Source organism: Aquarana catesbeiana, linkage group LG02, assembly GCF_042186555.1.
Source record: "Aquarana catesbeiana isolate 2022-GZ linkage group LG02, ASM4218655v1, whole genome shotgun sequence".
Lineage (NCBI taxonomy): Eukaryota > Metazoa > Chordata > Amphibia > Anura > Ranidae > Aquarana > Aquarana catesbeiana.
Window position 1 is genome coordinate 264,827,224 of NC_133325.1, and position 16,499 is coordinate 264,843,722.

At 39.7% G+C, this 16,499-nt stretch overlaps 1 protein-coding gene across 1 annotated transcript in view; it reads right to left on the bottom strand.

Annotated features, from left to right (window-relative positions):
• ABCC4 (ATP binding cassette subfamily C member 4 (PEL blood group)) overlaps window positions 1–16,499 on the bottom strand; it is a 627,509-nt gene that overhangs the window by 92,177 nt on the left and 518,833 nt on the right. The window contains exons 27-28 of the mRNA XM_073614376.1: window positions 5,445–5,534; window positions 1,524–1,696 (exon numbers count right to left, since the gene is read on the bottom strand). Coding sequence (XP_073470477.1) covers window positions 1,524–1,696; window positions 5,445–5,534 — 263 coding nt within the window. The remainder of the gene's footprint in view (window positions 1–1,523; window positions 1,697–5,444; window positions 5,535–16,499) is intronic.

The window sequence follows — 16,499 nt, forward strand, 5'->3', positions numbered from 1 at the left end:
AAAATATGGAACTTTTTTTTCAAGGCACTGTAAGTCTGGGCTCTGACTAAGCCATGCAAGGGCATTCACCTTTTTCTCCTTCAACCACCGTGTGACCATTTTTGCAGTGTTCTTTGGGTCACTTTCTGGCAGAGGGCAGCAGATTATTCCTCAAGAACTTGATGGTATTTTGCCCCATCCATTTTCTTCTATCCTGACAAGTGCTCCAGTCTCTGCTGCAGAGAAACACACCCATAATAGGATATTACCACCTCCATGCTGTACTGTAGGATTGGTGTTATTTGGATGGTGATAAAGATAGACCCGCGCCGTGGAGAAAATTGTAAATAAATTATATTAATTATTATTAAATTATAGAATGAATACAAAATGTGCATATACGTGTGCGTTTACAAACTCACCTACATGTACATATGTTATAGGGCTGCCGCTGTAGTGCAAGGTGAATACCCCAAAAAATAACAACAGAAAATTTATACTCAGCGCTACCTCTCTAAATCATAAATGTACATATACTCGCATCAAATATATGTCATGTGACAACATGTGTAAAAAAGTGCCAATATAGTGCAAAAAAATGCATTCAATATAGTTCAAAAAATAAAGTTCAAAAAATAAGGTGCAATCAATAAAGTTCATCAAGTGTGAGGTGGAGGATTGGTGACACGTTGATATAATCTTGGTGACTTCCTGTGCTCCCCTTTTGGATCCCCACTCACCAGATAAAGATGATAAATACGCCTGTGTGTATCAAGATGGTGTCTCCTGTCCAGCAGATATATAGATTAATTGTGCCTCAGGGAATGGAATGTCCTCTCCTCCACCACTTGATGTAGATCCTACATACATTACTTTGGTCAAAGACGGCCCAGGTAGTAAAGTTTGGACAAGTGAAGAGAAGAGGGCATATAGTGTAAGACTGAAAAGTTTATTAAAAAAGTTTAAAAATAATTACACTTACATCAGAATCTTTAAAATGTGCAAAAGTTGCTGTCTTGGCATCCAAACAGCAGCAAGAAGCTTCTGATGATGCCCAGTGGGAGGGGCAAAAACATGTCAAGCTAAGGATAATCTGTGAAGGCTGTTTGGATGCCAAGGCGGCAACTTTTGCACATTTTAAAGATTCTGATGTAAGTGTAATGATTTTAAACTATTTAATAAACCTTGCAGTATTACACTATATGCCTTCTTCTAAAGGGAAGGATTCTTTTCTATACCCACTGAATACAATGTTTGGGGCTTTTAAGTCATTTTCTAGCAAAAAAAATGCAGATTTTTACATGCATGACAGAAATGTCAGAATTGGCCCAGACTGGAAGTGGATAAAGAGAACCTGTTTTCATTTTTTACCAGCACCTTCACCTATGAATGTGCTCTTATACAAGTATAAAACTGGTATAGACATTACCATCATTCTTTTCTCTGTCTGAGGGTATTGTGCCTTAATGTGTGTATTAAACAAAATAAGCAAAATTATTACTTCAAAATTGGCCCAGAAAGTCTCTTGATATATATTTACATACCTAGGGTCGACATTTGCTGTTGCTTCATCAATAATTAATATCCGATTCTTCCTCAAAATAGCTCGAGCAAGACAAACAAGCTGCCTCTGTCCTACACTGAAGTTGGACCCAGATTCAGCTAACTGAGTCTCTATTTTACCAGGTAACTCTTCAATGGCTTCCTTTAGCTGCACCTGGGACAAAACACGATCATTATTAAAATTTTCAAAGCAACAACTATCCCTAAAATAAAGAAAATAACAGTCTCTGCTTTCACTTTAGGAGATGCATTTGATAAAATTGTCAAGGGTCTGATTATGCATGTAACATGTCTACATTATTGTTTGTCAGACAATAATGTTCTTGCTTTGGGAAATAACTTGCACAATAACAATAAGCAGTTTGAATGTGCTAACATATTAGGTTAAACAAAGTGTATTTACATAAGTTTTATTTAAGTGGAACTCCACTCAAAAGGGGAAATTCCTCCTCCTCTCCCACATTTGCCATGTCTTTTTTTGGAGGAGGGTATCTAATTTTGATAAGTTCTCCTGTCCCTCCCCGCAGCCTTCTGAGACTTGTCCCAGAAGACTGCAGGGTCATTCACAAAGCACAAAGCGTCTTGCACATGCACAGTGGGCAGCTGGTTGTGATGCCGGCACCAGGTACCTGAAGAATTAGCCCAACTGAAGACAGCGCTGGTTCCCTGGACAGGTAAGTGTCCTTTTATTAAAGGCAGCAGCTACATGATTTGTAGCTGCTGACTTAATTTTTTTCCCAGCATTAACAACCTATTTAAATCAACATTTTGGGAGCTGTGTTTAGTAGTCAAAGAACAAAATCATAAATTACATTTTCTATTGCAGATAAAGCTAACATTGAAACATTTTCCTAAGTCATAATTTTCAGGATGCTGCTGTTCAAGTGCATTACAAGCAGAAAAAAAGAGCAGCGCCGCTCTAAGGGTAGTAGTGTGTATAAAAAGACTAATAATGTTTAAAATATGCACTCACATTTAGGCTGATAAAAACAGGCATGTAGTGTTACTCTTTAACATCATGAGATCACATCCGGTGGACTGCTGGGCTGTAGAGGAGTCATTCCCCGGCTGCTTCCGATGGCGTCCGAAGCTCCGAGGTATGTAGTTCCGTCAGACAGTGCGTCAGCTGGTCCGTGGGTAGAGATGACAGATGCTGGAGAGTCGGGGGGCACGGCCACGCCCCCCGGCTCTCCAGCATCTGTCATCTCCACCCACGACCAGCTGACGCACTGATGGAACTACATACCTCAGAGCTTCGGACGCCACCGGAAGCGGCCGGGGAATGACTCCTCCACAGCCCAGCGGTCCACCGGATGTGATCTCATGATGTTAAAGAGTAACACTACATGCCTGTTTTTATCAGCCTAAATGTGAGTGCATATTTTAAACATTATTAAAGTCTTTTATACACACTACTACCCTTAGAGCGGCGCTGCTCTTTTTTTCTGCTTGTCTTCCCCACAGAGTCCCTTCTGCTCTGAGAAGTCGGCTGCCACCTACCCCATCCATCTGAACCCAGTACTGTAGGTCTAACGACCACCTCAACGGTTTGCCTCTTGCAAACACCACACTTCCTGATCCACACCACTGTCCCATTTTTCATTTCAATAGTAGCACCTGTCAGCGCTCCATTTCCAGTTTGTTCCTGTTCAAGTGCATTGCCTAACTCGAAGATCAGCGGCTGGTGCCATTAAGTCCAAAGCAAAGTACAGTCTATGTTCAGTTGAGTATTATAAGATTACCAAGAGTCCCAAACCTTTAGGAACTTCCCATGAGAGTCCTTGAATGGAAGTGAGCTTTTCATGGATCATGGTCCCCAGTAGCCTTTGCTGGACCTCAGCAAAGTTGAAGAATGGTTGTCTCCAGGTTCTAGCCAACATTTGCCAGGTCACTAGGAACACAACCCCACCAGCTTGCTTTGGGTAGCAGAGAGAGTCGGATTTGTTTTTTGTAACAGGACTTCCCAGGGGTTATGGGCGAAGGAAAAGTGCATCCAAAACTGTATCGCCTTGGGGCATGAGCACCATGTACGGAAAAGAGTACCGTGTTCCCTACAGCCCTGAAAGCACAATGGGGAGGCAGCAGGGACAAATTCTGAAATATGATCAGGGGTCATGTACCAGTGTGAGAAGACTTTTGTAGGCATTTTCTTGGGCCAAGATGTTGCAAGAACATTTTGAGGTAGAGAGCGAAATTTTGTTCCAGGTGCTTTGGTCTGTGGGGGGAGGCAAGGTCTTTTTCCCATTTTTCAGTGTAGGGGAGCGGGCAAGAACTATTAGAGTCTATGAGGGAGGAGTAGAAGTCAGAGTACGTAAACACACTGAAAGTCGGATCAAAATCGGGTCACATCAGTGTGAACGTGGCCTAAAACAGCACCAAATCGTAAGGAAAATTCCAACCTGAAGTGTGCCCCTGGAAGTCTGTAAAGTTCATCATACAATCTGATTGTACAGCAACCATTCGAAATCAATGGTCTGCCCTATGCGTGTCACAGGAAAAACAAGCCAAAAAAGCAAATTCCCACTACACTAGGTGTGAATGGGGCCTGAAAGTGAAATTGGTTTGTTTATGCAAGAAAAACAAGGTTCTATTCACATCAGCGTGTTTCTGAATGCATAACAAACTGCACAGAAAATGCACCTTAAACGTTAATGGCACCCAAAGCATGGGTAGCAGGCTTGCATTTGCTGTGCGACAAATGTGATGCATACTCGCCAAAAAGCACAGTAAAAAACGTGCCACGCTCTGCTCTGAAAAGTTCAGAGTCTTTTTGGGGTGTTTGCCACTTGCAAGTGCAGCCCATTCAAGTGAATGAGCTGCCCTATGCGTGAAAAGTGAAAACTTCTCAAAACACAAAAAAAACACAAAAAACAAGCTCATGTGGGAATGCGAGCTCCCGCTGAGCGGAGATGTGAACGGGGCCTGAAAGCCGAATGTCTCGGTCCACTCCCTCCTATGTACTTTTATAAAGATAGCCATACACTATGGAATCTGATTGTACAATCTCCTTTAGATTTACCAAAACTATGGAATAGGAGGACCTACTTGAATAATCTATTGAATTTGTATCAAATCAGACAGGCCCTTGCATTACATCGCTGATGGTAGATCTAATCGAGATTGTACAATCAGATTGTAATGTGTATGGTCACCTTAAAGGAAGAAGTAGGAAAGTGGGTGGAAATAAAAAGAGGTGGCATAGTAACGAGGGAGGTGTGGTCCAGAGTGGTAATATACACCCTATTCTGTGATGCACTAAGGCAGTGCATGATGGGATATGATCTACAGGAAGTGATGGAAGCAGAAAACATTTTTAAAAATTTCAAACTGAGAGGTGAAAATGCAAAGCTGCCATGGACGAGGTAAGTGAGAGATAAGCACATTGGGATGGCTTGGGCAGAAAAGACATGAGAAAAGACTTCTATTTATTATGAAAAGTGAAATTCTGCCTGAAAAGGTGAACTTAGCTCTTAAGGAACAACATAGGTATGAGGATGGGAAGTTTAATGTCTGAATCTAATCCCGATTGAGCCCCTCTTCTCTCACTGCCTAACCATCAGCCAAGGACTACCCGCAAGTGATATCAGAACAAAGGCTGGGTACTGCTTTATACCACAATCATTTCACATCAATTTTTAACATAGGAGCTTGAATTAGTATTCTTTTCACCCTAAATACTTTTTTTAAAAATGTTGCTTTTAAATACACATCTACATTTGTTTTTATTTAACGTGCAAAAGAATAGTGGGTATGGGGAGCAACTTAATGAGTCCTTTATAATAAAACAGCCCTGGCATTAAAGCTGCATAAAACAACAGATAAAATGCATTAGGGAAAGACATCCCGATTTTCTTTAAAATGTCTTAAAATAAAAAAAGATACATGTTTAATGTGTTCAATACCTCTTCTAAAACATCCCACAGTTCCTCATCAGTATGCTCGTCAAAAGGATCAAGGTTTTTCCTCATTGTCCCAGTGAATAACACAGGCTCCTGTTATTTAAAAATAAAATGAAATATGTGAAAGAAATAAATCATACAAATAAATGATTGTATTATGGAAGAGAACGAAATAGCACGATCTTTCCTTTGTAAGGAAAATCTATTCTTTTTTGTTTGGTTCTGATGGTTTTCTACTGTCATGGTAATATTTTCCTATTCACAGTCTATTCATTTGTATTTGCACACATAATCTTGTAGAATAAATGTACTACTTAATTGCCTGCCGTGATATAATACACTGAACAGCGCCGGTCTGAAACAGGCCTGTTATCTTAGGTTATGTATGTCTGTTTTTCAATCGATAAATATCCTGACTATATTTTTGCATGTGATTTTTTTTTTTCAAAGGTTCAACTAAAAGCAGACTTTGAAGTTTTCAAGCACATAGCTTTACTTGGGGCTTTGACTCTGCATTTGGAAGGAAGTTGAAATCACAAACCTGATTTGTAAATGTGCTTTTGTGATTATGTTATACGCTGTATCACATTGTTTCCAAATGTTATTTTAAATAATACATTTACCGATTTTATATAATAAACTAAATGTATTATAGAGGAGTTTATGACAGCTGTTAACAGGCCTCATATGAAAATAATCTAATCATCCAAGTGCTATTATACATATACTACAAAAGGGACAAGATGGCAGTATGGATTATTTTGATCAATTTACAAAATGCAAAGTATGTGAACAGAAGAAAAATATAAATCAAATCAATATTTGGTGTGAGAACCCTATGGCTTCAAACCAGCATCAATTCTTACACTTGCACAAAGTCAGGGCTTTTTTTTAGAATTAGAGTCAGGTGTATAAATAACAAATTATATCAAGCGGGTGCTAATGTAGGTTGAAACAAAGTCATTAACTGAAACAGAAACAACAGTGTAGGAGGCTTAAAACTGGATGAGGAACAGCTAAACTTTGCTACTAAAATGAGGTTGTAGAAGACAGATCACAGGTCATAGAGATAAAATTACCACCTCAAAAGGTTGGTGGGACTTTAACGGCAACAAAGTAGTAAAAAACTATTTTATTTGGTACAAATATACAAAATACAAAATAAAGAAATAGACACAAACATCAAGTAATATATAACAATAAGAGGCTAAAAAAGATATGCTGGTGTAGCAATAGTGAAAATACTAGTGCAGTCTTCCACGTGGACCTACGCATTTCGGGACTGAACAAAAGGTCCCTTCGTCAGGGGAAACTTGTGGGAAGAGTCACACTACATAATAGAATCCAGATTTAAGAAAAATGTGAGTAAATACATATTATATACATTACAACAATTGCTTCTGTCACAGAACATTCAGCCGAGTTATCACATCAAAAGAGACACAACATACCCAAGCATATCAGTGTAAGAAACTCATTGCCAGATCCCGGTGGCGAACCCGTCAAAAAAACACCCCAAAATTCCAATAGGAAAACGAGGTGTATGGCTGGCCCCACCTTATCCACACTGGTCCACCCGTATGACGCCAAAAACGGCAAGGCTCACCCGAGAAAATAATGTCTCAGATGGAAACTGGGTATGTATCTAAAGAAAATAAAATAAACAAATATCTATATGAATAATAGCGTGGACACAAGGCTATCTAACTGCCAGGTGGATCCATGTCCAAGCATAGAACCAGGTTAATACATATGTCCTACCTGAGTGGTAACAAGAAACCCAAGGATGCCAGGAGATAAGGAAGGAATGGGGAAGAAAACAAAGGGAACAAGGAGAAGGGGAGAGGGGAACGCCTTTTTTAAGATAGAATGAGAATAGCCTCTCAAGAGAAGCCTATCTCTGAGAGCAGCCACTTCACTCAAATATGGTTCCTGATCCAAGCAATTCCGCCTCAGCCTCAAATATTGGCTGTAGGGGATTGCACGAAGCAGTGGTTGAGGGTGAGAACTGGAGGCATGCAAGATGGTATTTCCCGCAGTGGGCTTCCGAAAAAGGCCACTTGAGAGACTACCATCTTTGTTTTTGCTTATAGTGGTATCTAGGAAGGTGACACTGTTTTCACTGTAAGTGACAGTGAATTTCAAAGTAAAAGTGTTGTGTTGCATCAAGTCAATGCACTCATCCAGCTCCCTCTCTGAACCCTCCCACAGCACCAAAATGTCGTCTATATATCGAAACCAGGTCGCTACATGTTGGGTATAGGATTTGAAGGACTCATCAGATAAAAAGGACTGCTCCCATTCCCCCAGGTACAGGTTGGCGTAGGATGGGGTACACGAGGTCCCCATCACGACACCTTGTACCTGGAGGAAATGGGAGCATTTCCTCCAGGCTCTGTGTATGTATCTGCCTCACTGTTTAGAGACACTTCTTGCCACTCCCGTGTTTGGTAAGCATCTGTCATGGTACACCTACTGACCCCTCCCTGTCCCGCCCCCCGCAGGGGGGCCTCCCATGATCTATGATCTTTGGGGGCCTTGTTTCTGGCGTCCGGCCTGAGCGGCGATTGCTGGGTAGTTTTTTAGCTGTCTCGGTTCTGGCCGCTTGCTCGGCTGCCTTCCTGCGTCGGTGGGTGGCTGTTGCATGACTCCCTTCTCAGTTCCCTCTGTGGGGGGTGCCGTGCAGCGACGGCTCAGGGTCCTCCCTCCTTTTTGGCGCATCTGGCACTGCTCCCTGTGGGGGATATGTGAGGTGATGTCTGGTGCCTCTTTTCAGCCCTTTGACTGATTTAAGTCACCATCCATCCCTTATGTCTCATGTCCACGTTCCTCCTGATACTGTGTCACTCCGCAGCCTCCTTGCTGACTGTTGTTTATGCCCCCCTTGTTGCTAGGAGATTGACTTGAAGTACTGTCTCCTCTTACGTATTTGTGGGAGGAGCCATTGCCATACTTGTCCACTTGCCTTGTTACGCTGTATCATTGCGAGAGGACGCTGCAGAGAACGCGGCACCTCCTCGCAATTGTCTACGGCGTTCCTCTCCACCCCTGACGTAATTACGTGCGGAGGCCGTACGTCGATCAACGTAGCACCTGATCCCGCCTCCTTGAAGCCATATAAAGCCACGCCGGACCGTGAAATACTGTCACTGTCCTGGTCGGTGGCGGTTTATGCGCATGGATGAATACTGTGCTCTGGAAGGCAATGGGTTTCAGCTCCGGATCACCACGGTAGTGTTCCCCTCTCCCCTTTTTCTTGTAAACTTAATACGCTTAGTGCAAAAACTGTTGTCTGTATATCATTATTTTCTTTCCTTTCACTTGCAGACCTTGCTTATGTGAAGGAATAACATTCTAAGTATACCTATTGGAGCTACCTATTGGCTTCTGGCAGCACATACCTTCGTCCTTGTTCCCTTTGTTTTCTTCCCCATTCCTTCCTTATCTCCTGGCATCCTTGGGTTTCTTGTTACCACTCAGGTAGGACATATGTATTAACCTGGTTCTATGCTTGGACATGGATCCACCTGGCAGTTAGATAGCCTTGTGTCCACGCTATTATTTCATATAGATATTTGTTTATTTTCTTTTCTTTAGACAAATACCCAGTTTCCATCTGAGACATTACTTTCTTGGGTGAGCCTTGCCGTTTTTGGCATCATACGGGTGGACCAGTGTGGATAAGGCGGGGCCAGCCATACACCCCGTTTTCCTATTGGAATTTTGGGGTGTTTTTTTGATGGGTTCGCGACCGGGATCTGGCAATGAGTTTCTTACACTGATATGCTTGGGTATGTTGTGTCTCTTTTGATGTGATAACTTGGCTGAATGTTCTGTGACAGAAGCAATTGTTGTAATGTATATAATATGTATTTACTCACATTTTTCTTAAATCTGGATTCTATTATGTAGTGTGACTCTTCCCACAAGTTGCCCCTGACGAAAGGACCTTTTGTTCAGTCCCGAAATGCGTAGGTCCACGTGGAAGTCTGCACTAGTATTTTCACTATTGCTACACTAGCATATCTTTTTTAGCCTCTTATTGTTATATATTACTTGATGTTTGTGTCTATTTCTTTATTTTGTATATTTGTACCAAATAAAATAGTTGTTTACTACTTTGTTGCCGTTAAAGTCCCACCAACATTTTGAGGGAGTAATTTTATCTATTTGTCCCAGGGATGTTGGCAACTTCTTTGACCTAGCTGGATGGTGTCCCCTCTTTATTTGATCACAAGTCATACACCATGGCAAGACTGAGCACAGCAGCAAGACTTAAGGTGGTTATACTGCACCTGCAAGGTCTCTCCCAGGCAATGATTTCAAAGCAGACTGAGCTTTCAGGATGTGCTGTTCAAGCTCTTTTGAAGAAGCACAAAGAAACAGGCAATTTATTGAGGACTGTCAACCAAGAAAAATTAATGCAGCAGATGTAAGACACATCATGCTTACATCCCTTCGACATTGTAAGATGTTCAGCAATGCCATCAACACAGAACTTGCTGAAACCAGTAGGACCCAGGTACACTCTACTACTATCCGAAAGATGTCTGACCAGAAGTGGTCTTCATGAAAGAATTTCAGCAAAAAAGCAATACTTCTAAATACGGAAACAAGGCTAAGCAACTCAACTATGCACAAAAACATAGAAAACATAGGGTGCAGAAAAATGGCAGCAGGTGCTTTGATCTGGTAAGTCAAAATGTGAAATATTTGGGCTGGAGAGTAGTACAATGATGAGCATCTGCAGGCAACAGTGAAGCATGCTGGAGGATTTCCTTGCAAGTTTGGGGCTGCATGTCTGCATATGTAGTTTGCGATTTGGTCAGAATCAATGGTGTCCTTGATGCTGAGAAATACAGGCAGATACTTATCTATCTATTATTTCATACCATCAGGGAGGTGTGTGACTGGCCCCAATTTAGTGGAAACAAACTTAGGGAATTTCAAGTAATCTCAGGGGAAGCATGCAAAATATCTCTGGTGGAAATAGTAATTAATACCACAATGCTGCAAGGCAAGACTGCTGATTATTTAGTCACCATGCTGCAGTGATCATACTTTTACTAACTGCCTACAACACTGGAATATCTAGGCATTGATATGTGAGTAATCTCTTAGGTGTGATTCTAGGCTAGCTGGTCTGAACACTGATCTTCTGTTTTAACACCCATCCAAGTATCTAGGCTTCCAGACATGGTCAACACTAAAAGAAGCCCACAGCAACATAGTCTAACCCTTCCTGCAACAGCACATTTTAACCCTTTGAATATATTTTATCCAAACAAGACTTTGTTAACATTTGAGCCATGGTCCACTTTAACATTCCCAAATGTTTAGTACTGTAAAATTCATTTTTCACAAGTATCTTTTTCAGGTCTCCATCCTTTTCCTCTACATTTTTGTAATTTGATCTACCTGAAATGCAACTATTGGAAAGTTTTTACCTCTGCAAAATCTTCCAAGTCCTTCTTTCTACCCAAGCGGAGAGCTTTCAGCGAGTTTTGTTTAAGCTTTTAAAGTACTATTCAGCTACAGTTTGTAAATGTTGAACATAGATCCTAATGGGAGTGCTGACTATTGAAAGCTGCTAGCAGGCTTTAAACGTTTTTGAAGCTTGTTGAAAGCCTGCTGAAGCTTGCCAGCGGCTTGTTTAAAGTGTCAGTCAAAATTCCCAATAGGATCTGTGTTCAACGTTTACAAACTGGGGCTGAATTGTACTTTAAAAGCGCATTTCTGGGTCCGGCGGAGTTACGACATAAAGATTTGAAGCATGTTCCAAATCTAAGGTCCGTCAAATTTGCGACTGGAAAAGTCCGCCGAAGGTCCGCTGAAGCTCACACACGATCGGATTGTTGGCCGGATTTGGTCCATCGGCGTCCGTCAGACCAGTTCGGTCGAAAAGTCTGACCGTGTGTACGCCCCATAACTTATAGTAAAAAGTGGTTGTAAAGGGTTTACAACCACTTTAAGGTTCTATATGTCGATATTGCAGGATGGATACATCATTTCATAAGTTAAATTGCCAAAACTGACATGCCAGGATGAGGAGCCTTTCAAAAAGTGAGAGTTATTTTAGTCCAATGAGATTTAAAAATGACAGTCACATGGCTAAAATAAAGATTCTTATTCTCATGTTAAGTAAATTGTGCCCTATGTATAACAAATGAGAACCAACTCATTTATTTCTAGTGACAAAGCATTAGCCTGTAAAGGTAATACTGCATCAGGCAGTAATAGAAATTCTTCAAAAATGCACCAGGTGTTAAATTGGCATAGAGAAAAACATTTGAAGCTCTAATATTTTGTGTGTCTGAGACCTTTAGGGCTTTAAAATGAAAGCTTGATTATCTGACTTTCTACTTTTTGACAAATGATACTGTACAATAAATTTTACTTTAGGAAAAATATTACAGATTTATTTTATTATCATTGGTGAAAACAATAAACTTTAAGCTAAGCATTACATTTTAGAACACATGAATAAGCTAAAATATTCAGAAATATTGTTTTCATTTCAATAAGTATGTTCATTTTTCGATCATGCCCCTAGAAACATAAACCCAATAAAATATTATTTTCTTAGTTGGGGTCTAAAACATTTAACACTTTAAAACTGCATCTCTAAAAATGCTTGCAATTTTTTTTTGTAGATGACAAAACCAATTGCTTTAAATTTAAAATCTACAAATCAATTTGCTTTTGTTTGATATCATAATTGTGTTTATTATTTTCACATGTTAATTTGTACTTTTCAAACATGACATGTTTAAGCAATTTTCCTTATTAAGTAAAAATTTCATTTTTTAATTATGATATATTTTTAAACAAGACAAATATGTACATAGTTTTAATCTTGTAATTCACTAAAGTGTTTTCAGATTGAATTAGCGGCATATTAAACACATTAAAACAATGCAAATGTTTTATTTCCTTTGTTGCAACATGCCACAGATTTAGTTCCAATTTTTTTTTCTTTTTTTTTTTAATTAGCCTGACTTCAATCAAAACCTGTGTAGCAACAAATGAGCTTTTGCTGGTAAACAGAAAAATTTCCTAAAGGAAAGCATGTAATTAATAATAGGAGACTTGCTTTTATGTACAGTATATTTTAAGTACTTTACTATGCTCTGCATATACAAAAACAAAACGCAGACAGACAACCTGTGGCTCTTCAGGGAATAAGTTTGATGGGACTTGTAGCTCTGCAAAAAACTGCAATATTGCAAAAGAAGATATCAGACCAAGCTGGATTAAGAATATTCAGAGATAAGCCGATATAGTATGAGACTGTAAAAACGGTCTATCTTCATCAAGGTAGCAAAAATGCATGCAATATTTATTTTGACTGAATGTTGGGTACAAGAAGATATCCACATGGATCAGTCCCACACCATTTGCCATGTGATTCTTGCAAGTGATGCCCAAAGTTGTTAAAATCTTATATAATCTTTAACAAATTATTGTAATTATAAATGTAATTTTAAATGTTTTAAATCTACAGCATTTAATAAAATAATACCTGATGATCCTGGCATTCAGGCATTTCCTGTTATGGGATGACAGTCTCTTTCCCTGTCTCTCTACTGTGTGCCTGCATGCCACCCTGTTGCATGCACATCCAGAGAAGACAATAAGTGGCCTTGCCAGTACTCATTGCACACTCATGTTTTACTGTTGTCACTCTCAGGCCTGGTCTAAGAAATTATGTGAGTCTATCTTGTAGCCCAGAAGAAAAAAAAGGTGAACACAATATTTTCTAAGGAAATAATCATGCTTACAAAATATGTAAACATACAAAAGATTTAGATAACTGCTTATTATGCACAGGAGTAAATTAAAAGGAAAGTATGGACTTTTTATAAATTGTAGAATCATACTTACCTAGGTGGATGCAGCATCAGTCCCATGCTGCATCTGCCCCCCCCCCTCCCGCCTCTATCACTGAGAACTGAACGATCAAATACCACTCATCACTTGGTTCTCAGGGCTCCCTGATCAGAGAGCTGGTGAATGTCATTCACTGAGTCTGCTCTGACCCGCCCTCTCGCTCAATGGAGCGCTGGGCTGTGGAGGGTTCACTGAGAGGTTGAGCTGGGTGTCAGTCATGTGGGCGAATCACGACTTCATTGTCGCGACCTTGCCCGAGCCTGGATCGGCTCTGTGACGTTAGCTGACAGCGGGCTTCAGCCCACTGTCTGCTGAAAATGTTTCACAGGAGTGCAGTACGAACTGCACTCCTGTGATCCACAAGAGAAGTACAGCCAAATGAACATTGGCTGTACTTCTCCTTTAACCACTTCATGCAACTCGCCATACCCGTACGTCGGTACTTTGAAGCCAAATACCGGAGTTATGGCAGCAGCTACCTGCCATAACCCTGGTATTTTCGAGAACGGTGTGTGTTTCTCTTTCAGATAAAAGTGGTCTCCGTGGTGGATTCACCACAAGATCATTTTTAATAGGCGGCAGGAGAGGTGCCCCCTCATGCCACGCTCCGGTCATCTTCACCGCTTACAGGACCCGCCGGCTCCATAGCATGGGAGGGTGGAAGCGACGTCAAAAGTCACTTCCGCCCATAGCTCTTAAAGGAGAAATTTATTTATTTTGAATTTTTTTCTTTTTTCTTTTGTTTTTGCACTTTAGTTTAAATGAGATCTGAGAACTTTTTGACCCCAGATCTCATATTTAAGAGGTCCTGTCATGCGTTTTTTCTATTACAAGGGATGTTTACATTCCTTGTAACAGGAATAAAAGTGACCCAAATTTATTTATTTTTTAAACTGTGTCAAACTAAAAAACTAAAAGTAAAATAAATAAGAAAAAAATGAGTAGCGCCCGCATATGAAAACGGTGTTCAAACCACACATGTGAGGAATCACCGCGACCGTCAGAGTGAGAGCAATAATTCTAGCTCTAGCCCTCCTCTGTAAATCAAAACTGGTAAAATGTAGAAATTTTTAAACATCGCCTAATAAGATTTTTAAGGGTCAAAGTTTGTAGCCATTCCACAAGCGAGCACAATTTTGAAGCATGACATGTTGGGTATCAATTTACATAGCGTAACATTATCTTTCACAATAAAAAAAATTGGGCTAACTTTACTGGTGTCTTATTTTTTAATTTAAAAAAGTGTATTTTTTCCAAAAAAAGTGCGCTTGTAAGACCGTTGCGCAAATACGATGTGACAGAAAGTATTGCAACGATCGCCATTTTATTATCTAGGATGTTAGAAAAAATATATATAATGTGTATATATAAATATTTATATATATATATATATACACACACACACATATATATATATATATATATATATATATATATATATATATATATATATATATATATATATATATATATATTTTAATTAATTTATTTATTTTTTTAAATATATTTAGCATTTAGATCTACTTTACACCATTCACATTACATGCTGTCCACATACCACCTGTGATTGAGCTGTGCTGATGTTATTTTCGCTCATACAATTGGGGGGATTTATTAAAACTACTGCACAAAGAATTTGGTGTAGCCGTGCATAGTAACCAATCAGCTTCTAACTTCAGCTTGTTCAATTAAAACTTGACAATAAAACCTATAAGCTGATTGGTTACTATGCATAGTTGCAGCAGAATCTGTCTACTCCAGTTTTAGTAAATCACCCCCAGTATGTGTAGCATTGTTTATCCTGCTGTCATAAACAGTAAGCAAAAATAGGAATAGCTCCGCTACCCCTCTGCTATAGTGATCATACATATATATATATATATATATATATATATATATATATATATACACAAACCAATCAATATACGCTTATTGCGTTTTTTTTTTACCAGAACTTTGTAGAAGAATTTATATCGGCCTAAACTGAGGAAGAAATTGTTGGTCTTTTTTTGTTTATAGCCCAAAAAATTAAAAACGCAGAGGTGATCAAATACCACCAAAAGAAAGCTCTATTTGTGGGAAAAAAAGGACATACATTTTGTTTGGGTACAGCTTCGCATTACTGCGCAATTGTCAGTTAAAGTGACGCAGTACCGTATTGCAAAAAATACGGGCTGAAGTGGTTAAAGTGCAAACAATGCTGCAAATAAAGTGCTAACAGTCCATAAAGTGCAAATAGTGCTTTAAATAAAGTTCCTCCTGATGACAGCCTGGTGACAAAACACGTAAACAGGCAGATGCTGGCTCGGATGTACATCGGGGGAACAAAGCAGCAGCGATCCAGTACAATTTGGAGACACCAGACATTGTGAGTATATATATTTTTCTTTTAACGTTTGGGGATGTTTTAATGAAACAGTATAATGCAATGTGATCTCTTCTGGTTTCTTTTATTCATATATATGGAGCATTGCGGTACTGTGGATGGTGACCAGAGGTGATAAGAGCCTGACCAGAGATACCAACGCATTTTGACCTACCTCAGTGTAAACTCAGGAGTTCAACAAATTGTGAGGAGTTCGGTCCTAGGAGGGCACTGGAGTGGTGGTAGAACATGAAGATTGTTGTTTTCAGCATGAAGCACAGTCACATTTGGTAAAGAATTGCAACATCTCCGTGCCACAACTGCACACATTACATGTTATGGTTGGAGAGAAGTTGCTGACCGGCCCCATTTACTTGAATAGGTCACGTTCGTTAGTAGTACCACCTGCCGAATGTGATGAGGGGGAGGGGGTATCATTTCTGCAGTGGCTATGAAGCATAGCAATGCAGCCGTGGCATGTTCACAACTCCACCTGGCTTCATTTGCAGCCTAAGGGGGCATAGTAAAAGCATCTCTCAATTGCCTTTTACCATCACCCAATGACAAGTGTAAATGAGACAATGTTAAAATTTGTCTAATTTTTTTTCTGTTCACCAAAACAAATAAAAACTACTAAGTCTTTAACAAAGAGAAGTGAATTATTTAATCATAGTCTGCTTCCAGGTCACTTGAACTTGTTTATATTGTGTTAATCTGCTACATTTATTGAATGGTAAAGGCAGCTCACGCTGGAATGGTGCACAAGCACATGTGGATCTAAGGAGCGAGTGATGTAATGGGAA